Source organism: Cutaneotrichosporon cavernicola (assembly GCF_030864355.1).
Source record: "Cutaneotrichosporon cavernicola HIS019 DNA, chromosome: 3".
Taxonomy (NCBI): domain Eukaryota; kingdom Fungi; phylum Basidiomycota; class Tremellomycetes; order Trichosporonales; family Trichosporonaceae; genus Cutaneotrichosporon; species Cutaneotrichosporon cavernicola.
In genome coordinates, this window is record NC_083395.1 from 2,037,985 (window position 1) to 2,060,870 (window position 22,886).

A 22,886-nucleotide genomic window follows, 5' to 3' on the forward strand; every position below is an offset into this window, starting at 1 on the left:
TCCCAAGTCATGTGTGGCCAGCAGGCCAGCAATGGACTGAGCAAGTGAGGTGACTGTCGCGCGTTTGCGTTACACTATCCGCCTGTGCCGCGTCGCACCCCAAGGCGTTTAAGAGCCTTCCTTGCGCCCTTGCCTCGGCCTCCAACTCGTCACAGTTTCTCACATGTACGCCATCACACGACTTGATAAATACCGCATATGCACGCTGACTCGGATAGATTTAGAACTGCTTGTAAAGAGAGCATCATCAAAGACTCTTCGGCTTGGGACCGACCGGCGTTTGCATTCCTCCAGTTGTTGCTTTTCCTGTCACGGCGAGACAAGTTCCCTACCTCCCTACCTCCCTCCCTCCCCTCGGTAACAATCCGCGCCACCCTTTACAAGTTGGCCACTCAAAACATCGCCACTCATTGATCATATCCCTCGGCGGCCGCTCTTGTTCATCCTTGACGCCACCTTCCCCTTTCCCTTCACCTTTTCCCCTTCAACCTCCTCCTCATCATCATCATTATCCAAATACCCATTTCAACTAGTCCTATCCCGACCACGACACGTCTCAATCCACACTTCACCCCCTTTCCCGTCACACGTCGCGTCCTCCACTTTGACGTGCCAGACGGTCCCATTCTTACCCTTGCTCATTAAGAGGCCTGGCCGCCGTTGAAATAGACGTTGCGTTGGTGGGGGCAAAAGCCGTGCATAGTTGATCCTGCATCGTGCGTCGTGACAACCTGGGCCCTGTCGCGCTGTCATTCCCTTCAGCCCAAAGGTTGAAAGAGTCTGACTAGTCTGGCTAGAGCCTCGAGTGGCACGATGTCCCGCGGCTTCCTCTCGGCCATCCCTGGCCTCTCAAACCTCCCAAACCCATTGAACATCTTCAATAATGACGATGCTCAACAGGAATCACAATCACCATCATCTCCTACCACCAGCACCAGCACGTCGAACAAACACCTCCCATCTTCCTCCTCCTCCAACTCGATGGCTGCCAACGCTCAGTCCTTAAATGCCGACGAAGGAACCGCGTCTAGATTCGTCTCCATGATTTCCAAGGGCCTTGATGTCTTCACCCTCAACTCCAACCCCAGCACGCCTCAGAAGACGATCGTGGCTGAACCAGAGTCCGGAGAAGGGTCGCCTACGCCGATTCGACCCGCACTGCGGACAGACCCAGATGGCAGCTCCTCGTCCGGGTCGAGCCCATCGCGCCCTGGCAAGGCAAGTGTCGTCATCGCAAACCTTGGTGTGGACGGCGATGGGCAACGAACAAACGTGGAGGGCAATCGCCGCCGGGGTCTCAGCTCCGCAAGCCGTGGCTCCGGTGGAATCGCGGGAGCGGTCGGTCGACGTAAAGGGCGTGTCGAGGTGCGTTGCCATTCACGGCTCTAGCTGACTGTTCCCAGACGTTCGTCCTCGTCAAGCCTCCACCAACCTCGTCCAAGAACCCGTTGAACCTGCAGCTCCAGCTCGTCATGCCGGCCAAATCTGGACGGCCTAGAGCAGGTTCGGACGCGGCCTCAAGGGCTATGATCCCTCCCCTCCCAACGCCCACAGCCACCTTGCCCGCAGCGCAGGCCGCCGCAGAAGCGTCAGAACCCTCTACGCCAGCCAGACAATCATTTGAGACGTCTCTGGCTAGCGACGGGGTCCCCAACGGCATATCGGACGTCGCTGCATCGACGACATCGGGGTCCGTGACGTCGGACGCACCACTTTCTGAAGCGGCATCTGGTGCTCCGAACCTTCCATCGTTACCTGAGAATCAGGCCCCGACCGTCCGGCGGCGATCATCGACCGGGTCCCAAACTTCGACTAGCAATGCTTCGATGGTCAGCAGTGTCTCGGGCAAGCAGCGCATAGTCCCACTTTACAACCTCTCGGTGCACAACGTGGTCCAGCCGACCATCGTAACGGACGCCGGAACCGACAGCCGGGTGGCCAAGTTCCTCAAGCGGAATCTCGACATCAACGGTGTTGGGATCCTCGAACCGTCAGAAGTGTGGCTCCCTCTCCCAGGTAGCGCAGTGGGCTCGGTTCCTGGCAACTCCCCCCGGCCATCTTTCGACCCCAATAATGGCGGGAGACTCGCGCGTCCCGCGTCAATGATCTCTAACATGTCGCTCCTCTCTCCTGCCGTAACACGTGAAGACGTAAAGAGACCGAATATCGAGACTGGCGGCAAGCCTGGTAAGGTCGATGCCCATGGCCTCCGCGTGCAAGATGAGGGCCCCAAGAAGTTCTTTGGCAAGATCTTCCGCAAGCGCCACGCGACGGCTGAGCCAATCGAGCCGCCAAGAAGAGGAAGCGTTTCGCGATCGACCTCCTACTTCAATCCTGATGTGGCCGGTGGCCTCAAGGTCCCGTCCACACCTCCATTGGCGCCTGCAGTGCACTTCAACGGCGCTGCAGAGCTTGAGAAGATTGGGCATCCCACATTCGGTCTCGCGCCGAATATAATGGCACGCAACTCGTCCGTGACCAACCTCGACATGAACGGCGCGATTGTCGGCCTCATCGGCGACGTGCCGAAGCCCGAAGGACTAGAGTCGGACGTGATGAACATTGTCCGGTCTGGCCGCCCTGTGGGCTACACCTGGACGGTTCGCCGATGGGCAAAGAAGAACATGGAGGGATGGGCGTCGCACATCGTCGCCGCTGCGGCGGCGGGCCTCGATATGGTTGGCAATTCGATACCGGGTGATGGCGCCGATGAGGTCGTGTTCGAGTGGGTCAAGATGCGGTTCTGCACAACAAACGAGGACGCGATCGCGGCCCTCCGGCGCCACCCAGCGGCGTCAGAGGGTGCCAACCTCCTCAGACGTACGCGCCCATTGCTGCCGAGTCCATCCCCGGGCGCCAGCCCCGCCGGATCGCGCATCAACCTTGTGCAGCGCCAGCGTACCAACCTCGACGCGACCATCAAGGCTCGCAAGGGGCCAGCACCACCTTCGCCTGCCCCGAGCAAGCGCCGTGTATCACCTCCGACAACACGCTCGTCGGATGAGGCCGCGTCCGCCGACGTGAACGTCACCCTCGTCAACCTCGACGTGGATGAGCATGGCGTCGTGCCCGCCGTCCACGAGCCGGACCAGCCGCTGACGCCCGAGGATGACGGCTACGACTCGGATCCCGAGGACAGCGAGACTCCATGGGCGTGCAGCGTGTGGGTCAAGCGCACGGGCTACCGCCAGCTGCTCGCGACCCTCACCCCGGCCCCGCACCACCCCAAAGTCATCGCTGTGCTCAGGGTCCCGTCGGTGCTCAAGGGCTTGTCGCTCACGGACGTTCCGGCGTCTGCCGACAAGTCGGGACCTGTTTCCGGCATTGCCGCGCGGGTTCGCGACGAGGTGTGCCTGACGGAGGAGAACCTCAAGGACGTCGTGAGCGTCACAGCCATGTGGCTCGTCGCACGAGAAGAGTTCAGCGGATTCGGACGCAAGGACAAGCGCAAGGTCTAACCGAGTCACCAGTCTGTTTGTGAAGCCCAGCACGAGAGCGACTTGCCATCTGCAACTGCAATTGTATTTGTACACCCCTCTTCGTATCCCACGCATTCCACTGTCACAATACACACACACTATTGGGCCATTGTGCTCCACTTTGCATGTATAGATCGTGAACGGGACAAAAGGATTCATCAGCTAGTATCGAGTGCCTCGACGCATCCCAGTTCCAGGCAGTATTGTCCGGTCAAAAGGAGGTCCTGATCCAATGGTGGCCGCAGGATGGGCAGCCGGTTTTGAACAACTCAACGGGGAGAAAGTCGATCTCGACATCCGTTGACCTGTCGCCCAGTATCAAGTGCCGAGCCATGGAGGGCAAGTCATGGCTCCTTGGTGACATAGAGGTCGTCCCAGGCTTTGCACACGCCAAGGTTGGGAGGAGCGTACCACACGCATCAAAAGGAATGATTACCTGGACGCGGCTGACCTCGCGTTGCTCAAATACACGGATCAGGCTTCCAACGATCTGGGCCATGTTTTCCCACGGTTCTTCCGTCTCAGGAGGGTTCGGCCCAAATGCGAGGATGTACTCGACGCAGGGGAGGAAGAGGCGAGCCCTCCCCGAGCCGCGCAGGAGCGCAATATGCGCATCGTGGAATATCACCACCTCGAGATGGGACCAGCCCGGGAAGACAAAGTGACTGAGGCCCAGGGTCGCACACGGAGCGAAATATCCTTTGTACTTGCCGTCTTCTCCAGTGTCGATGCACACAGCGATGGGCCAATTGCGGTCACGGAGGTTGCGCGCGTACATTGTGCTAACCACAATCTTAGCACAGGTCTTGGGGCTGATCGGGATGGATTCCCGACGATGGGTTCGCTGTAGAGTCTTTGTTGCCGGTGTCTTGGACCTACCGTAGGGAAGGAAGCCGATGGGCAGCTTTTCAGACGGCGAAGAAGAGGCCTGGGGATCCCTCATGCTCTCCTGCTGGGCAGTACTGCGCTCCATTGGCGCGGCGGAGATCTTGGGGGATTTAGACTGTACCAACGATGTCCAGTAGGTGGGTGATCTGGGTTCCGGGGCGGCATCATACGGAGGGGGGAGCTTGATCGGTGGCAGAAGCAGGGAAGGAAGTGGCCCTCTCGGCAAGCGACGCGAGGATATCCTCCTACGCGGTTCCGTGGAAGACAACGAACGCTTCGTCGATGGGCGCGACGACGACATGCTAATGGGATGCAGACCAGGGCCGATCGCCCTGTGGTCGTCGTCGCTGCCGTCGTCGTCGCCGCCCAACGCGACAATGCCGAATTCCGTGGGGCTAGTGCCCTGCCCGGCCATGAGCGCATTGGGTCCATGTGGAGGGGTTATGGTTTGCGGTAGAGCAACCAACATGCCGAGATCCATTGGGCGGAGACTTGGCGTGGGTGGGGGCGGCGTGTCGGGTGGGAGCGGCGTGTCGGGTGGGAGAGCAGCGCCAAGGTGTTCCGTTTGACTCGGCCGTGGCGAGGGAGGGGTTGGAATGTGGTGAAGGAGGGGCAACTCTATGTTAAACGTCGAGCTCCCGCCGAAACTACAGACGGCATCATCGTCGCGGTCGTTTACGCGCAGCCTGTCCCCTTCATCCCCATGTGCGTTGCTGTCGTCCACGTCCGTCGGGTCGTCGGTCAAGTGTGTGGCTACTGCGGGGCTGGGACCACAGTCGCCATCCTCAAACTCTTCCCGGCTGTCCATGACTGTGTCGGTATCCGCCTCGAGCCCACCGTTCAACTCCATGCTGAGATCTCTCCAGGCCTCTGCGTCTCGCACAAGCGTATCGGTGACGTACGTGTCGATAGGGTCCTTGTCCGAGTCTACTCCAAGCGCGTCTGTGTCCAAGAGAGTCTCAGTGTCGCCAGTGATAGGACACGTGTCGATGAGCCTGGTGAGCCTCTGCGCTTCCAGCACCAGGGTGGCGTGTTGTTCTGCGAAATCGCCGAATGCGACAGTATCCCAGAGTTTCTGGGCCTCGGCAAGCTCAAGCTTCCTGTTCCGTCTTGGGACTTCCAGCTTGCTCCTCACCACAAATTTGCTGCTCTCTGTGGGAGCGAGAGACGCGCGGTTTACAATGGTCTGCGGCCGTTGGAAGCAGGAGGGTGACAAGACGGAGGGTCGCTGCCTGGGAAAGGGTGCTGGTGACGTGTTGTGGATGTAGCTGAATGGATTAGGAGGCAGGAGTCGAAGGGACAAGTCCGGTGAGATTGATTTCTCTGTTGAGGAAGAGGAAGGTGCGTGTTTGAAGCTGACGGACACAGGGAAGAGGAGTGGAAACAACATCCGTGGCAGGGGGGCAAGTGTAATGTGGTAGTGAGTAGGGTGACAGGATTGGATGGACGAGGGGGAGGCCGAGAGGGAGGCCTGGGGTAGAGGACGAGGATGGAGGTTTGGAAGAAGGAAGATTGAGAGAGGTCGTTGCGAACATTATAAGTGGTATCGCCACGGTGGCGAGGCGTGGCACCGCATGGTCATGGTTTAACGCGCAAGGTGGTAGACAGAAATGGATGGGATGAATTGACTGAGTTGACTCGATTAAATGTTAGGGAACTGGTAGAGGAAAGTCTCACGCGTCGCACTCAGTCTAAATCAGTCTCTCCCGAATCAATTGCCACAGAACGCCACTGGCAGTTTTAGTGAGTGGTCAACAGACCATGGAATGGTCCACGCAGTCACACGTCAACATCATCTGTCTCACCTACAACGAATGGTCGCCGCCAAACAGGTGGAAACTGCGCGAGTAGCTCGCGCTGGCGATGAAACGCCCGTCGCCACTGACGTCCGCGCTCATCACCTTGCCCGCGTCTGTGGCCAGGTCGCGCACCGGTGCCCATTCGTCGGCGCTCCACATGCGCACGTGTCCGTCAAACCCGCCCGTCACGAGGAAGAGGCCGGATCGGGGGAGAGGTGTCTCGGGTTTTGGCTCCTCCTCCTTCTCCTCCTTCTCCTTTTCTTCGCCGTCGACGTCCATCTCGCTGCCGTTCGCGTGTCCGTTCTCCTCTCCACCCAATTGTTCCGCACCGAGCGCGACGAACGGGTTCTCGCCGGTCGCGCGGAAGAAGCGCACGTCAGACACGCTGCTCTTGTGTGCCGGGATGGCGTGCTGCGTGCGCAGTGCGCGCAAGTCCCAGATGCGCACAGTGTTATCTCCAGAGCCGGTTGCCACTTGGAACCTTATGTCAGCTTGCCTAGACCACTGGCTCACCCGTTGGGCGCAAAGTCCATGCTGAGGATCTCCTTGACATGTCCGTCGAGTACCATCGCTGTGCGCCCGGTACGCGTGTCCCACACGCGCCCGATGGCGTCGAAGCCACCTGATGCGACCAACGCGCCGTCGTCCTGGAACGCCAGAGCCATCACCTCTTTGCTGTGACCTTCCTGCACAAGCAGCTCCTTATGCGTCGCCACATCCCACAACCGCCATGTCCCATCGAACCCCGCCGAGGCGAGGTACGCGCCCGATGGGTGGAACTCGACGCGGCCCACGCGGTTCGTGTGCCCCGACAGCGTGGCGATGGGCTTCTCCGCGTCCATGGACCACAGCTTGACGTCTCCCTCCGCACCGCCAGTGGCAAAGTTGGCCGCGCTGTCTGAGAGGCCGAGGGTCGCGTCAGGGTGCCATGCGGCACCCGAGATCTTCTCAGCGTGCCCGCGCCTCACAGCGACCTGGTTCAAGTTCGGCAGGTCCCACACCTTGCTCGTGCCCGTCCAGCTTGTAGTCAGGATGAGCTTCGAGTTCGGCGAGAAGCGGATGGTGGACAGTGGGCGGTCGTCGCCGAACTGCGAGCCGAGGTTCTGGAATGTCTGTCATCAGCTATACATCTTGAATAGACTCACTTGGAGCTCAGAGAACACCTCTTTGCGAATGTTGATGATGCGACTCAGAGGCACACTGCTCTCGACGCGCTGCCGCGCGATGCGCCGCTTCGCGCGAACGAGCGAATATCGCGCAATATTCCTGCGTGCCTGCAGAAGTTCGTTGCTGCCCTCAGTGTAAAACTCGCCCTCATCGCTATCGCTGCTCTCGCCGTCGCTGTCGATCGCCAGCGGACGCCCCTTCATCACTTCATAGCGCTCCTGCACCGTCTTGAGTCGGTCGCGGCGGTCCCCTGGGCCCTCACCGAACAACGTGATCGGCTCGCCGTACGCGCGCAGCCGCTCTCGCACCTTGCTGTCATCGGTCGGCACGGCCATCGAGCGCATGCGGTTGCGCCGCTCCAGCTGCTGGTGGAGGAGCGCATTCTGCTCGCGCTCGCGCTCGTCATCCGAGCCTCCGAGCACATAGTTGTTGTCAATGACTGGTGTTAGCTAGTGCAGCCATAACAGCTTACCGAGCTCGTCGAGGTCCATGGCGTGTGTTTTGGTTGACGTTGGGTGGCAACTGGCCGAAGTTGGTTGTAACCCATTGAGTGGAAACAAGTACCAAAAAGTCCACGTCAGGTTTCAGGCACAATCACGGCTGGAACTGGCCTACAGCTCGACTTTGGCCGAATTCTGAAAAGCCATACACCATACAACTTACATCTTGTGCGACATCCCGCGCGATGCTTACACGCCGCCTCGCCGGGCCCTCGCGTGCCTCCTTGATGCGACAGCTGGCCTCTGCCGCTGTCGCGGAGGCACCACCACCAGCACACGCTGCTCGCGAGCATCGCCAGCTGGCCGAAGCCAGCCGCCTCCGTCCCCTCCCCCCCGACCAGCTCTCCAGCCAGATGAACGCGCTTGTCAACAGCGCCAAGGAGCGAGGAACTAATCGAGCACGCGCAGACGTCTACGAGAGTTATACGTCGCTGTCACCACTGGAGCGCGCGTCACTCTCTCCCGAAAACATGCGAGCGATCCTGCGCGCCATCGTCCCTCGGCACGACGCTGGATGGCGCGCGGTGCAGCGCTCCTCTCCACGCAAGCGCAAGGCGATGAACGACACGCTCGCCGACACGTGGGGCCGCAAACTGCGAACCGTGATTGCCGAGATGGTCCAGCGCGACATTGACACCCGCGCCGACTGGCATTTTATCCTCCAGACGTTACTCAAGGTCGGCGCGGTCAGCGCCGTCGAGTCGATTTGGCAGGTGCTGCCGGCCAAGCTGCGAAAGGACCGCGAGTTTGCCGAGCTCCGCTTGGGGACTGTGTCGCGGTGGGCGAAGAATGCTCGCGACGCCTTCGTCGCCCCTCTACCGGACGAGCTGGACACGGCATACCGAGCATTCTGGGACGCGTTTACTGTGTTCCAGGACCCGAGTGTCAAGACTGTTCCCATCACACACCGGATCCTGTGTGTGGCGAGCGCCGACCTCGCAGCGCTCATGCACCGCGTTGGGCAGCGGAGCTTGGAGACCGCACGGATCGAGGACGCATTTGAGGCGCTCCACCGCATCCTCCGCGTGGTGTTGGAGAAGGGGTACGGCGTCGATATTGATGCCATTCCGAGCTCGGCGGACCGATTGGCCGAGACACCTGGCCAGTTCCGCGCCATGCCTCCCGTTGTCCTTAACGCCGTCCTCGACCACCTCAGTGTGTCCGGGAGGAACGCGCACCAGCTGTTCGCGGCGTTTGACGTGCTCACGTCCGAAACACCAGTACCCAACAAACGGGCTTTTGAAGAAGAAGAGGACGATGACGTGCCGAACCTCGCGAACGCAACGGCCCAGGCCGAGAGCGATCCCGACCGCACCAACTGGTGGGGCCGCAAGATGAACAGGGCCGCGTACTTTGAGTCGGCGCCTGCACCTTCTGGGGAACCCACGCCGTCTCATGCATCCGATCCCATCTCATCCACTTCACCACCTGACTTCCAGACAATTCGCTCCGTATCCGACTACCTCCCGAAGCCGGTGTGGCCTCTGCAAGTCGTCGCCGACGCTTCGAAACCCGCGGCCAAAGAACGCTACGACGCGGACACGGTAGTGCTCCTCCTGAGGGCTGCGCGCAGGGAGGACGAGTGGGGCCTCCTCCAGCGCATCCTGGAAGTAAGCGTGGCAGACGCCTTGGCAACCGACTCGGCATGGCTCTCGGTGTACCTGGCCACCCCTCCAGCGGAGAGGATCAACCTGCCTCGGCCAGGGAGGATATCGCCCGAATGGTTCGCCAGCGCCCTAGCGGAATACACCCAGGCGTATGACCGGCATGCACAGCGCACCGTGTCACTCCTCGAGAAGGTAGTGGCTTGGACGGCACAGAAGATCGAGGTGGTGACCGCCTCCGAGACACCGCACTGCGAGTTCAAGGTCGTGGAAGGGGGGGAGCACGAGCGCATTGTCCTCGCCCCACCAGATGTGTCGCCAAAGGAACTGCGATTCATGCGCAACAAGCGCTCCTTCCTTGCCCACACCTACCTCGCACGACTGTACCGCGACCTCGACGAGTTTGCAAAGTACCTCCCTCGCGCGGCATTCCAGGCCGAGCGCCGGAAGGGGTGGAAGGCATCGGCGAGGGAACGCAAGGGAGCAACGGAGCTGGAGAGGGAAGAGGAGCCTCCCAACTGGGGTTAGAGGATGAATAGATGCATTGCATCTTGTACTACTATGCAAGGTTACATTACAATCAACGCAGGAGGGAGGGCACGAGGATAGGCGGAGAACGAGGCACCTTGAATTAAATAGCCGGCATACCCGCTCGGATGGCGGCAAAAACAAACGCGTCGAGATCGGAATGAATCTCTCATCAGCAACATCCTCCACACCTCCACCTACGATGGACGCCGACTCACCCTTCACCCTCCGCCCTCTCCGCGACTTTGAAGACGAGACCCTACAACTCGCAGACCTCTCCTTAGCGGACGAGACCTTTGACGGGGACGCACACCCGCTAGGTCTTCCCCCTCCATCGATGGCGTCGTCCTCACGCGCCCCATACCGGCCACAAGATTCAAGCCTGACAGCGAGCCTCGCCCAAGACGACAGCGCTAGATCAAGTACGAGATCAAGTGCGAGATCGAGTGCTCGCTCATCCCCGACTCCCGGACCGCGACCTGATCATGAAGAGGGGGGAAACGATGCCGCGCGCGACGAGCAACTCCGCGGGTCGCTTTCCGATCTGCGGCGCATCAACGGCGTCATGGACGGATTTCTTAATGCCCTTGAAGCGGTAAAGGGGCATAACCAGGTGCGTGAGATTGAGTATTGGACTGACTCCAGCGCCTAGAGGAGAAGGTCAAGCAGAGTCGACGGTTGCTCGACGATTATGTCGGCCTCATGAGCCAGACGCACCATACCAAGCAGCTGCTGTTGAATCCCAAGTGGACGGGGATGCACGATGTGGGTGTTTCTTTCCTCCCTTTTCCTTCTCCCCTTTCTTCCTTCTCCTTGTCGTCTGTTCTCCCTTGCCGTCTTTCTCCCTTCCTTGCTCTCTCTCTCTCTTTCCATCCGCCCCTCTCCCACCCTTCTACCTCATCATATATCTGCCATCTCATTGTCAAGCTGTTTGTACCCGATCTCAGCTGACATCAGGACGTAGCCGCTATCCAGGAAGCTGACGAACGCCGCATTGCCTCCCTCCAGGCTGAGGAGGACGCGCGACTCGCAGCCGAGCAAGCACTCGCCGAGGCCGAGGCGGAGAAGGAGCGCGAGCGCGAGCGAGAAAGGGAACGTGAACGGGTGCGCGAAGCAGCGCGTGGACGGGGACGGGGACGCGGCTTCGGCGCCAGCTCTGGGTTTGGGACGCGGCGGCCGGCTGCGTCTGCGTCTGGGACTGGGACTGCTGGGAGGGGTACGGGGATCCCGTCGCGGAGTCGGCCCACGAGCGCTGCTGGCGGGCGCGTGGCGCGGTACGACCATGTACAGAGTAGTGGGTATGGTGCGCGGCCACGGTAGAGATAGAGTATGACTACATGGCGTGATGTACACTTGTTCTATATACAACATGGCTACTGCTGCACACACGTGTCGCGCACCTCGCGCCCCAGTTTGGAGTACCGGAAGCGCCGGAGACCATCGAGCAGTTCCCTGTCCTCGTCGGTGAGCTCGGGCTCGGCGTCGAGGGCAATGTTGACTCCGATACCGCTGCGGCGCTTAGACGGCTCGTCGGGTTCGGGGTTGAGTAGCGCAAGCTTGCGCTTGAGTATGGACGTCAACGGGTGCGCAGGGTCAGAAGGTGCAGGCACTGGCGTCAGCTGCCAAAGAAAACACTCAAGCCGAATTGATCGGAGACTCACCGCTCGCAAGCGCAAAAGGGAACATGTCGGCAGCCTTGACTCCCCGCCCCTTCTCGACGCCCTCGCGCCGTTCCAGTCCGCGAATAACGAATCGTCCATCCTCATCCACTGCCGGCTCGCACTTCGGAAACGTCATGCGTGCAAGTGCAATAAGTTCGACGGGATTGAGCATGCGCGGCGGCACGCGTTCATCCGAGTCGTCAGGCTCGTCGGGTTGTGAGTGCTCGTTGTGCTCGGTGTGCTCAGCGTGCTCACCGCGCTGAGCGTGCTCGGCGTGCTCGGCATCTTGCAGGAACATGTCCCCCTCCATACCCATGTTGGCCTCAAAGTCCTTGAGTTCGGCGTGCTCGACGCCGAGCTCGCTGAGATCCACCTCGCCTTCTACCGGGTCCACCTCGCTTTGGTTGACTTGGTCGACCTGGATTTGGTCCACCTGTTCGTGGTTCACCTGTTCGTGGCCGACCTGGTCAACCTGTTCGGCTTGGTCCACTTGATCCACCTCCTCCTCAGCCACAGGGAGGAGAGAGGAGAAGCGCGCCGCATAAGCGGTGTACAGCTCTGTTTGGGTAAGTGAGGGCCCGACGCCTTCACCTTGGTGCTGGTAATTGCTGAGGAGCCTGGTGTCAGCTGCCGCCAGACAAGAGCAGCTGCTACATTCAGGTTACCTGGATTGCAGCTGGTCTGCGCGTCCCCACCATCCGGCTCGACCTTTTCGCCACTTACCAAGTCGTCCCCCGCAACGGCTCAACCATGGCATCAACCCCGCGATCCCACTCAGCCTCGATAACGGCCCCATCCTTATCCCTAAGCCCACGAAGTACGTAATCGCCATCATCGCGCGCCATCTCACACCCGGGGAAGGTAGAGCATGCGAGCTGTATCAACTCCTGTCCGCCGAGGAGCGGGGCCGAGGTGGAGTACGGATCAAAGCGCGACTTGTAGGCGTTGTACAGGGTTAGTTGGGAGACGGAGACCGAGGGTGGTCCGGGACGGTACGTGACTTGGAGCCTGGGGTTAGGTTGGGGTAGGGGGAGGGAGGGAGGGAGGGAGGGAGGGGGGGAGGGAGCGGGGAAGGGGAAGACAACGAGAAGAGAACAAGTGTTGAACGTACCAGCTACTAGCCCTTCCCGGCTCCTCCATCCCCTCCAAGTCACTCAGTCCGCGCAACTTGTTCCTCCTCTGCCTGAAATACTCCCTAATCTTATTCCACGGCCTCCCGGTCCTCTCGGCCAATATCTCCAGCTCGCGCTTGCTCGGGTTCGGATTCCGGGCATAAAACTCGCGGAGGACCATGAGTTGTTGTGCATTACTCAACGGCGAGTCTGGGGCTTGTCTGTGCGGCGGGCCGAAGGGGAACGCCTGTCGGGCGCGCGCGTACGCAGGTGGTGGAGGAGGACCATGGCCCGGCTGGGGAGGGTAGTCGTCCTGCGCGGCTACGGCTGCTGCCACGGCCTCGACGGCAGCTTGGTTTTCTAGCTCGCGGGTCAAGTCCATCTGCGGGGAGTAGGACATTGTGTCAAAGTGGACCACTGATGTGGAGGTTGGAGATGTGAAGAATACAGGAAGAAAAACGGGGTAACAATTGGTCAAGGTGGAGGAGAGAAGTTCTGCCCCACTCTGTTTGGGTTTCAAACCACAAATCAAAGTACACTACTGGAAGCTGGAAGCTGCAACGAACAGCATCAATGCAAAGTCCAACCCGCTCCGCGATGCATAGAGCAACAAGTACAATACATTGCAACAAGCTACGTTGCCTTCTACCAAACTACCAAACTATGCAAAATGCTAATTGATACTACTATAAAGTGCGCGTGCGGCGGAGACGGCTGGCCTCACCCTCACGCGCAAACGCAGCCAGAGTTGCCATCGCAGCGTCATGCAACCGACGCGCGTACCCAAGGACCGCGTGGGCGCCGGTCAGGTCGAGGTTGACCAATGCCGTATCGTCACCCACGGCCGCGTCCAGCGTCGCGAGGAGGCGGTGCTGGGCAGTCAGGCGCTCGACCTCCTCCTCGTCCTCCTCGTCCTCATTGGCAGAGGCGGGGCCTGGAATACGTGCAAGAGCAGGGCGGGTCGGGGTGGGAGCATCCTGGAAGGCCGACGGGATCGCTTCAGAACGGTCGAGCGCGTCCAAGAAGGCAGAAGGGCCGTCCTCGAGGACAGAGGGCGCATCCTGGAACGCAGAGGGAATGGCCTCGCTGCGGTCCGCAGGCTCCTCAAGGTCGAGCTGTCCGGCGAGGTCCTTGACCACAGTAGAGAAGCCGACGTCGGAAGGTGTCTCGTCGACCTCGATCTGCTCCTCCTGTTCGAGCTCCGGCTCGAGCTGCTCCTCTGGGGCGTCGACCTCAATCGGCTCGCCGACGGCCGCAACGTCGGCGATGGGCTGGTCGCCCTCGGCAGGCTCCTCGGCGGGCTCCTCCTCGATCGGCTCCCCGACTTGGGTTTTAGGCTCCCCCACCTCTGGAGTTTCCTCGATCGACCGAGGCTCAGCACTGGTCGTCCTGGACACCGTCTGCCGCCGCTCACGGCGGAGCGAGCGCGCATCCTTGGCCTCGGTTTTTGGGTTCGGAGCAGATGCAGTCGTGCGTAGGCGCTTGGGACGGCGGTTGGCGGATTCCTCGACTATGCTCTCCGACTCGCGCTTGCGGCGGGCCGATGAGCGTGTGGAGCGCTGTGACTGGCCCTTCTCCGGCTGGGCGGCGGCGGGCTGGGAGGCTGGCTCAGCTGACCGGAGCCTGGTGACTGGCTCAGGAAGAGCGGGCCGGACTCCCAGTTGAGGCTCGGGCTCCTCGGCTATAGTGGGCTCAACACTTGGGGTCTTGCGTGAGTGTGTGGGCCGCACCTCAGCTGCGAGCGACTGGTTCGCAACGCGGCGGGAGCGTCTGCGCGGTTCAGACTGCGACTCGACCTGCGACTCGGGCTCCGAGTTGACCTGTGTCGGCTCGAGCGAAGGCGTCGACTGCTTGCTCTGCGAGCGCCTCATCACGCGGGCTGCGGGTGTCGGCTTGCGTGCTGGTGGCTCGACGGACTCGACGTCCATCTCGGCGGGAGAAGGCTCGTCCGTCACAACTGGCGCCGACAGGACGACCTCAGGCTGGACGGGCTCCTTGCGCAACTCGTCCACAATGTCGCCCTGGCTCGCTGACTCGTCGTACGTGTTGTTCCCGACATGTTCCTCGTTGATCGACTCGTATGTGTTGTTTCCAGGCTCGTCCTCGTCAACGTCCGTGTCCTCCAGCTCATAGCTGGCGGGCACGTGCTCGGCGAAGAACGAGCCAATGCTTGGCACGCGGCGCAGGAGCTTGCCGAAAATCGACTCGGGCCGATTCGCGTCGCGCGACTGGCGTGGGGGAGTCGGCTCGTCCTCGATGTCCGTGCCGAAAATGACCGTGTCGTTGCCTACGCCGGGGCTTGAGGCGCGCGAGCGCGCAGCTTTCGACCGAGTGCGTCTGCGACTCGTCTTCGTGCTCTTGGCGCGCTTCTTGGGGCCGAAGACGTCTGTCGACCCGGCCGAAGACGGCGACGAGTCAATGAGCACCTCGGGTTTCCGCTTGAGCTGCGGCTGCGACTGCGAGACGTCGGCGTCGTAGTCGGTGTGAGAGTCGGTCGACGGGTTCGCAGGCGTCGGACGCGGGCTTTCAGCTTCGTCGAGGGACAGGTCGACAGCCTCATCCGCTTCCTCCTCGTATTCGCCGCGGCTGTTCTGCGTCTCTGGTACGATGTCTTCGGAGTCCTGGGTGACAGCTGGCTCGGCGATCTGCGGCTGGACAGATCCAGCGAACGGGAAGCGGTCGCTGGCACACGACTGTGACTCGTCAGAGTACAGACCCTCGACAATGATGAGACCCGGCACGGCGGTAAGGACGTCCTGGAGGAATCCCGCGACGTCGTCCGAGTACTCGAGGCGGCCCGCAGGCTGGAACGACCGCCGCCAGAAGTCCTGGAACGCAGTGGGGACGGCAGCACTGCGAGCGCACGAGAGACGTGGAGCATAAATGTCGATAAGGCTGTTCATCGTAGCGCTCGAGGCAGGCATGCTGCCGCTCTCGATGGCGAGGGTGATCGCGCTCAGGATGGCGATGTACAACCCATCGAGCTCGTGGACAAGGTCACCACCGGCGGCCTTCTCCTCGTCCTTCATCCACATGACGAGCGACGTGCGAAGAGGCTCCAGGACGTCGGGCACAGCGTTGGCCGGGAGCGCGCGGAAGACGTCTGAGACGGTGTTGACAAGACGAGCGACTGCACCCGGCTCGGCAGCGGGGTATGATGCGTCTAGCACAGACGAGATGAAACTGAGGAAGTCGACGGGGACATAGTTCTCGTTAATGCTGAAGTGCGACGCGTGGTAGTGCTCAGTAGGCACCAACGAGACCTTGGACGACGCGACCGCGAGGCAGTGCAGCATGGTCGGCGAGGCCAGGCGACGCTTTGTCTCGACATAGTCACCCGACACAGCTGCAAAGTCCTCCAAGTGGGCGGCGAGTGTCTCGAGGACGCCAAAGTTCGAGCCAACGCGCTTGGCGCGGAAGCGCAAGACAGTAGTCTCAAGAAGCGAGTCCCACGCAGCGAGATCCTCGTCGGCTGGGGTATTGTACCAGACCGAGTCGGAGCTCTCGCTGCGGAACGGGCACGAGAGGAGACTAACCAACAAGTCGCCGGTGTAGTTGGTCTTGGCCGCCGTGTCCGCAGGCTGCAGGTCAACCGCGCCGATCCATGCAAGGGCTGGTGTTAGCTTGGGCTCGCTGGGTCAGGGTTTAGCTCACAGAGTGTACGCCAGACGTCGAAATGCAGGCGCTCGTGGTTCTCGAAGATCCACGGCATCGCGTTGGCGACATGTCCCAGCATACGTGTGTTCTGCCTAGACCCGATCCGGAGGAGCCACGAGACGAGCTCCCTGAACCGCTCGCGCGTCTTGTCGTCCATAGTCTGCGTCAAGTGCTTGGAGCGGAGGATGTGCTTGAGGACATGTCCCGCCACTGTGGGGTTGCCGAAAGCCTCGTCTTCCTCCAGGGTGCGGGACTGAGTGGGAGACTCGATCTGCACTGTGCCGAGCGCACGCTCACCGAGGACCTCCTCGGCTACGCGGATGAGGTGCATGACCACGCCGAGGCGGATCGCCGAGGGGCTCAGCGTCGAATGGCCATCCTCGTTGAGCAAGCAGATGGGCATGTACTCCACGGGATCGCGGTCAAAGATTTCGAGGAGCGTCTTCGTGACAGCATACAGGCCAATCTTGAAGAGCGGCGTCGCCGCACCTTCTGGGACATGGGTGATTGACATGGCACAGAGGAGGTTGGTCCACACATGCGACAACGTCTGAGGGAGGAGCACAATGCCGTCGACGTTGCACACCCATTCGACGGAGCTGAGGTTGTTGATGCCGCCAATGCCATCGAACGCGTCAACAAATAGGGTAAGAAGCTTGCCTAGTCTCTTGGCGACCCAGAGCTTGCCCCATGCCGGGATCTCGGAGGGTTTAATGCGGTCGCCCTCGAACGCGCGGATCAGCTCTTGCACGAGTGTCGGGTCCGTTGCCTCCAAGTGGACGACGTCGCCATTAAAGTACCGCCACGAGAGGAGTCGGTCGATAGACCTCTGAGGAGTGGGGGTGGGAGGTTCAGCAGTGACGGCCTCTAGGATCGACCACGCCTGGTTCTTGAGCGGGTCGACGCCGCAAATCGGGAATGATTGCTTCAAGATGGGCAAGAGAATAAGCTCGAATGTCCTGTCCAGCCGCGGCAGGCGAAGTTCCTCGGGCGTGAGATCGGGCGCGACGCCGTCAGAGGACGGTAACCCCGAGAGCCGCGAGACTTCCTTGGCGGTCGGGTCCTCGTGGTCGAGCGCGAGCGTGCTGTATGCGTAGACGATGGCCGGTGCGATCGAACCGGCTGAGACCATGTACGCCGTCTTGCGCGGCTTCTCGGCTCGCTTCCACGTCCAACGCTTTTCGTTGCGGAACTCGGGAAACTCGACGAGCGCGCGCGCGAAATTGTCGACGTTGAGGGCCTCCTGCACAGCCGTCCTGAAGGGAAACATGATCCTGTTAACGCGAGCGGTGACATCCTGCCCCGACGACGCGATGAAGGGGTTGAACGAGCGTACCATGCGGCCGTCGGAAATGGAACAAGAGGATCCAGCAAGCAGGTAGGCGTGGATGGCGTGCTGCCATGCAGTGCAGGCAAGAACGGGACGGACCGAGTTGGTTGACGGCTGTAGCGAGCGCTGTTGTCAGTTCGGAAACGCCAATGAGTAACTCACGTCCATGATGTGGTCCATGTGGAGGACAAATGGGGATGAGTTGTACGACGAACCCAGTAGAGTTGCGACAGCTGCCCAGGTCGAGCAGGCCCAGGCAACATCCTCGGGCTTGCCGACTAACGACCTGAACGCCGCCTCAAGTGAGCTCCATTCAGAGCGCATCTGCTGGCCCTTATCCGACCTGGTGTCGTTGAAACGCTTTGGTGAGAACTTGGCCATGGTCTTGAAGAAGTTGATCGTGTGCTGCTCGCTCTTGCGGACCAGGTTCCGCATGTCCTCCCACTCCAACGTGGCGTGGTCATCGCATTCGAACCGCACTGCCAACTCGGCGTCGGCAAGTAGCTGGTAGCGGGCCTTGACGAAGGCTGAGACAGCGCCCGAGGCCAGGCGGCGCATCTCTATGTCCGTCGCAGACACGGCGCGCAGCGAGGTGGCCAGGTAGCGCTGGTATCCAGGGACCATGATCTCCGGGTAGTAGCGGAGGAGGGAAGAGAGAGCGTGGAAAGCCTCGCGCTTGACCATTGTTGAGTCCTTGAAGGCGAAAGGAGGACCGCCGTTGCCGAGCGTGTTCCAGGCGCTGTCGAGCGCGTCGAGGATCTTGTCCTGGACCTGCGCGACCCAACGAGATGGAAATCTGAGGTGTGCCATTACTGAGAGCGCTAACGAGTATGTGCGCTTCGGAATGGGCGTCGGCAGCACTGGTGTCTTTGGGATCATGATGACCTGCTCGAGCAGCTGGATGAGGTCGGCCTCGGAGAACGCACTGAAGAGGCGTGGGGAGCTGAACAGGGCCGCGAGGAATCTGAGAGCCGCTGCACCAACACTAGACGCCTCGCGGCGGTACCGAATCTCGGCCTCGGAATAACCCCTCCTTGATGGCGTGTTGGATGGCGAAGGGGGAAGTCGTGCTGTCGCTGGCCTGGTTTCTGGCTGCAGACCGCGGAACGGTGTCGACGATTGCGAGTGCTCAGACTGTGGAACCTTGCCCATTAGACGGCTGAGGTCACGCGTCATGGCGCGGACGAGGGCCGGCGCCTCATCCGAGATGGGCTCGGCGACCGTGTCCAGGTGCAGCTGCGTATCCTCGGTCACCGGACCAATGCTGTACAACACCTCGCGCATCTTGGCGGTGAGGGTGCAGTACGCCTCTTCGAGGGTGAGGAGGTCCTCGGCGCCTTCAAGGATGACGCTGACGAGAGATGTGGGGTGCATGCACTCGATCTCCTCCGACTCCTCGTCACTCCCGTCGCCGCCCGGCGCGTCAGCCCCGCCTGCGCTATCGTCCGAGCCAGGAACATCGTCGTCGCTGGGCAGCTTGCCCGCGACACCGTCCTCTGCTGTGTCGCAGAGCTGAGCGAGGGAGCCTCCGCGCGCCATGCCTTTTGGATGGTTTCCGACGACGAGCCTCCTAGCTGGTTCGCGATTGGCCCACGAGCCCTCGCGCACAGTTCGCGCCACGCGAATGGACGACGGGTCGCTGGCTTTGAGGATGGGCCGTCGTGGACCCGATGGTGATGACGCGCGGTCGCTGGATGGGAGAGGTGAGCTAGTGGCTGGTGAGTATGAGCGAATTGATGGTGGTGGGGCTGTCTCAGGGACAATGGGCGAGTCCTTAGCAAACTCTTTGGTCTGGTTCTGCGTCGCGAAAGCAACACTTCTCCGCCTTTCCGTACCAGTACCAGCTGGAAGTGTTAGTGGAACAAGTATGAGACGGCGATTCCCGTCGATTCGCATTCGCGACTCACGGACGACCTTGGTCGCGTGTAATGGCCGCGTCGAACTGGCGGTGGAGGGCGTGGTGAAGGCTGACGCCGCGTACTTTGACGTGATGGGTGTTCTTGTCACGGAGGGTGAGGTCTTCGAGCTGACGAAGGGTGCCGCGGATGGTCGTGACGAGGGGATGGCTGGCATGTTGTGAAGACGGAGAGGAGGGTGGGGGATAGTAGCGCGGTCCAGTGGCCTGGTTGGCCAAAATCAAGACTGGAGAGATGACGCGTTTGGAGGGTGTTGCACGGCGTTGGAGTGGTGAGGAGTGAGAGAGAGAGAGAGAGACAATGGTATGCTAGTGGACCAATGGTGATGATAGCGAGGAAAGAGAAGATGAGAGAGGAAGGTGATGATGGTGATTTTGGTTTGGATGTTTAGAGTGGGATTGAATGAAATGGTTTGGAGGGAATTGAAGCAAAAGGTCAGACGCGTCCTAATGACAATGTATCATTCAGGGTAAATAAGACGGCTGGTCACAGGGCCACAGGGCCACAGGGATGCTCACTGTACAAACCCACGCGTCGTAATGTTGGTTAATCAGGCACAATAATACCCAAAGTCAAATGACAAAGTACTAAATCGCATATGCAATAACAAACAAAAGAGAGAATACTGTACATTAATTCCACTCTTCAGATGGGATATCCACACTCGTTCCTTGACCATCCTGGTTCCGGACCAACATTGGCGACAGGTGATGCGGCTCGTCGGAGAGTGTGACCTCACCATCTTCAACCGTCCAGTTCCAGCGCTTATACCCTTTGAGTTGGCCGTAGTCCAGATCCACCACCTGGATCCACCACCATCCGCGACGGAGTGTAGGACACGCCTCGATGAGTCTCTCTGCTGCCCTGGTGGCCCCCTCACACCACACCGGACCATCCTCCAAGTCCGCCAGGGAGCGATCAAATGCCGCAGGGGAGAGACAGAGATCGAGCTCCTCGAGATCAAAGGCGCTGAGCGCGGTGAGGAACTCCTCTGTAACCTCCCCCATTCCATTCATAGACCCGACAACGGGTGGCACATCGCCCAAGTTGTCCACGACGGCCACCTTGCGGCTCGCTCCGTAGGGCGCAACGTGTAGCTCCCTCAGCAACCTACACGGCCTCAGGGCGTGGAGTATCGCCGTCAATTGCCAGTCGTCTGGAACCTTCAAATGAAGGGTGCGTAGGGCCGATAAATGGTAGACAAGAGGGATGAGAATGAGGGGGGTTGAGTACAACCACATGACGCTCGCACGAAGAGAGGTGAGCGTACACCAGGACGCGAGGACGCGCGTGAGCCCCAGAGCACAGACCCTACATTTGAGGGCTACGCTGAGGGTGGATATCGAGAGGCTGGGGTTGTGGGGCAGTGTGAGGGCAAAGGCGCGTATCATTCCCAGACCATACGAGTCATGTACGCAGAAGGGGCTGTGCGCAATGTCGAGTGTGGTGAGGTTCGGGCAGCGAAAGAGCAAGGTGGTGAAGTCGTCGAAACGTGATTGCGCGGTCGGAAAATTGAGGTCGTCCTGGCGTCGGTCCGATGATGGGAGAGTGATGCGTCTGGCATGAATAGGTGTTGTCTAGCGGGGTTGGGATGAGGGAAGGCAGAAGCAGTACAGACTCCGACTAACTTGGCCCGCTCCAACACGCCCGCCGGCGCCTGAGCCCAGCACCTAAGCTCGGCGCCCACGTTGAAGCCATTCTTGATGCGCGGACTGAGATCGGGAGGAGGAAGGGCGTCGCGGGCGTGCCGGCAGGTCGAGCGGAGAGCGCGTATGTCCGCATTGCTCAGTAGCGGCTGCGGACCATTGAGCCAGTGCACCCCTAGCGCCCAGGTAGGGGGTGCGAGGAAATCGGCGACGTGCAAGAGTACGTCGGGGTTGAGGTCTGTGAAGGATTTGGGCTTTGACATCGGGCCTAAGTCATTGTGCGACAAGTGGAACAGTTGAGAAGCGGTTAGTCACATATTCATAGGGTCATGCTTGTTTGCACCACCACATTAACTGTGACATCATATCATCCTGATAACCTGGTAGTCACAACCAACCGCCACGTGCAGCCACCGCATATATCCCTCGCCCAACACTTGCGCGTCCACTCCACCCTACTGCAAGATCAACAACATTGCAAAACATGCCCGTGTATGGGATTAGAGCTAGACGGACTAGGCAATAAATCGAAATGGATGTCTAGAGCGGCGCAAACAGTCTGCTCAGAGATCAAGATGCCCCTGTCAACGCCGGAGTTGGACCGTCCAGCTAAAAGTCCCCGCCAAAATCACCAAAATCTCCGCCGCCGCCCCCGAAATCGCCTGCTCCATCCTGATACCCATCGGCATAGGAGCCGTCGTTCTGGTGTGTTAGCAGCGCTCGTCAACGAGAGAGGGCGTTGGAGGGGTTGGGGAGATGTGATGGTGACAAGTGCGGCCCAGTGTACCACCTGTGGTGGAGGCGTGTGAGGAAGTGGGAAACACGGATGTTTGCAGCACGCTTCTAGGTACTCACGTCCGACATAGCATTGCCGAGCATCATGCCGCCAAGAAGACCGGCGCCCGCGCCGAGGGCCATGCCACCACCAGCACCTGGAGGTTAGCGCCGTTGCTTCAATCGAGCGCTTTGATTACGCGACACTCACCCATGCCAGGCCTACGGCGCCCGCCCTGCATCATCATGGGCTGCTGACCGTACATGCCTTGCTGCGGGTATCCGCCGTACATCGGCTGCTGGCCGTAACCCATGGGCTGGGCGTAGCCCGGCGGCGGCGGAGTGCCGTAGCCGCCTGGGAATCCCTGCTGCTGGCCAGATGACTTGCCAGTGAGCTTGGAGAGGAAGCTACGCTTCTCCTGCTGCGGCGGCGGAGTCTGCTGGTACGGCTGCTGGTACTGCTGCTGCTGTGCATACTGCTGTTGCTGGTCGTAGGGGATTTGCTGCGAAGACTGGCCATACTCGCTCTTCTCCGCGTTGTAGGATGACTTTTCGTTCTGGCTTGGAGGCGGGCCGGATGGGGAGGCGAACTCGTGAGGAGGTGGTTTGTCGTCCGCCGGGTGCGCCCACTGGGACTGCGGTCCGCCAGGGGCCTTTGTGTTGACGTAGAACCAAGTACCGTACTGGGTGTTGAGCCTGGCTGTTAGCTCTGTCATGGATGGCGAGATGGTGGGCAGTGACCCGCTGGTGACGTACTGGGTTACCCAGCCGTCTGGGAGGGGTCGAGTGTCTGGGTTTGAGGACATGTTTGAGTGTTCTTTGGTG

The 22,886-nt window shown here is 60.5% G+C and overlaps 6 protein-coding genes across 6 annotated transcripts; 3 read left to right on the forward strand and 3 right to left on the reverse strand.

Moving 5' to 3' along the window:
* Window positions 1-981: 981 nt before the first annotated feature.
* Window positions 982-3,458, forward strand: CcaverHIS019_0307700 (uncharacterized protein; the record flags this gene model as incomplete). Its single annotated transcript, XM_060599253.1, has 2 exons — window positions 982-1,365; window positions 1,404-3,458. The coding sequence occupies 2 exons, from the start codon at window positions 982-984 to the stop codon at window positions 3,456-3,458; spliced, it is 2,439 nt and encodes an 812-aa protein (XP_060455965.1).
* A 232-nt stretch (window positions 3,459-3,690) lies between these two features.
* Window positions 3,691-7,824, reverse strand: CcaverHIS019_0307710 (uncharacterized protein; the record flags this gene model as incomplete). The annotated part of the gene is made up of 5 exons (XM_060599254.1): window positions 3,691-5,467; window positions 6,177-6,647; window positions 6,680-7,278; window positions 7,312-7,772; window positions 7,806-7,824. The coding sequence occupies 5 exons, from the start codon at window positions 7,822-7,824 to the stop codon at window positions 3,691-3,693; spliced, it is 3,327 nt and encodes a 1,108-aa protein (XP_060455966.1).
* A 194-nt stretch (window positions 7,825-8,018) lies between these two features.
* Window positions 8,019-9,965, forward strand: CcaverHIS019_0307720 (uncharacterized protein; the record flags this gene model as incomplete). Its single annotated transcript, XM_060599255.1, has 1 exon — window positions 8,019-9,965. One exon carries the CDS (start codon window positions 8,019-8,021, stop codon window positions 9,963-9,965), a length of 1,947 nt encoding a protein of 648 aa, XP_060455967.1.
* Window positions 9,966-10,167: 202 nt separating this feature from the next.
* Window positions 10,168-11,260, forward strand: CcaverHIS019_0307730 (uncharacterized protein; the record flags this gene model as incomplete). The annotated part of the gene is made up of 4 exons (XM_060599257.1): window positions 10,168-10,578; window positions 10,611-10,730; window positions 10,923-11,069; window positions 11,180-11,260. The coding sequence occupies 4 exons, from the start codon at window positions 10,168-10,170 to the stop codon at window positions 11,258-11,260; spliced, it is 759 nt and encodes a 252-aa protein (XP_060455968.1).
* A 78-nt stretch (window positions 11,261-11,338) lies between these two features.
* CcaverHIS019_0307740 (uncharacterized protein) lies at window positions 11,339-13,138 on the reverse strand (the record flags this gene model as incomplete). Its single annotated transcript, XM_060599258.1, has 4 exons — window positions 11,339-11,574; window positions 11,627-12,243; window positions 12,350-12,634; window positions 12,738-13,138. The coding sequence occupies 4 exons, from the start codon at window positions 13,136-13,138 to the stop codon at window positions 11,339-11,341; spliced, it is 1,539 nt and encodes a 512-aa protein (XP_060455969.1).
* A 286-nt stretch (window positions 13,139-13,424) lies between these two features.
* Window positions 13,425-22,867, reverse strand: CcaverHIS019_0307750 (uncharacterized protein; the record flags this gene model as incomplete). Its single annotated transcript, XM_060599259.1, has 10 exons — window positions 13,425-16,351; window positions 16,393-17,851; window positions 17,888-19,569; window positions 19,633-19,791; window positions 20,912-21,198; window positions 21,270-21,555; window positions 21,920-21,989; window positions 22,143-22,219; window positions 22,273-22,757; window positions 22,818-22,867. 10 exons carry the CDS (start codon window positions 22,865-22,867, stop codon window positions 13,425-13,427), a joined length of 7,482 nt encoding a protein of 2,493 aa, XP_060455970.1.
* Window positions 22,868-22,886: the final 19 nt, after the last annotated feature.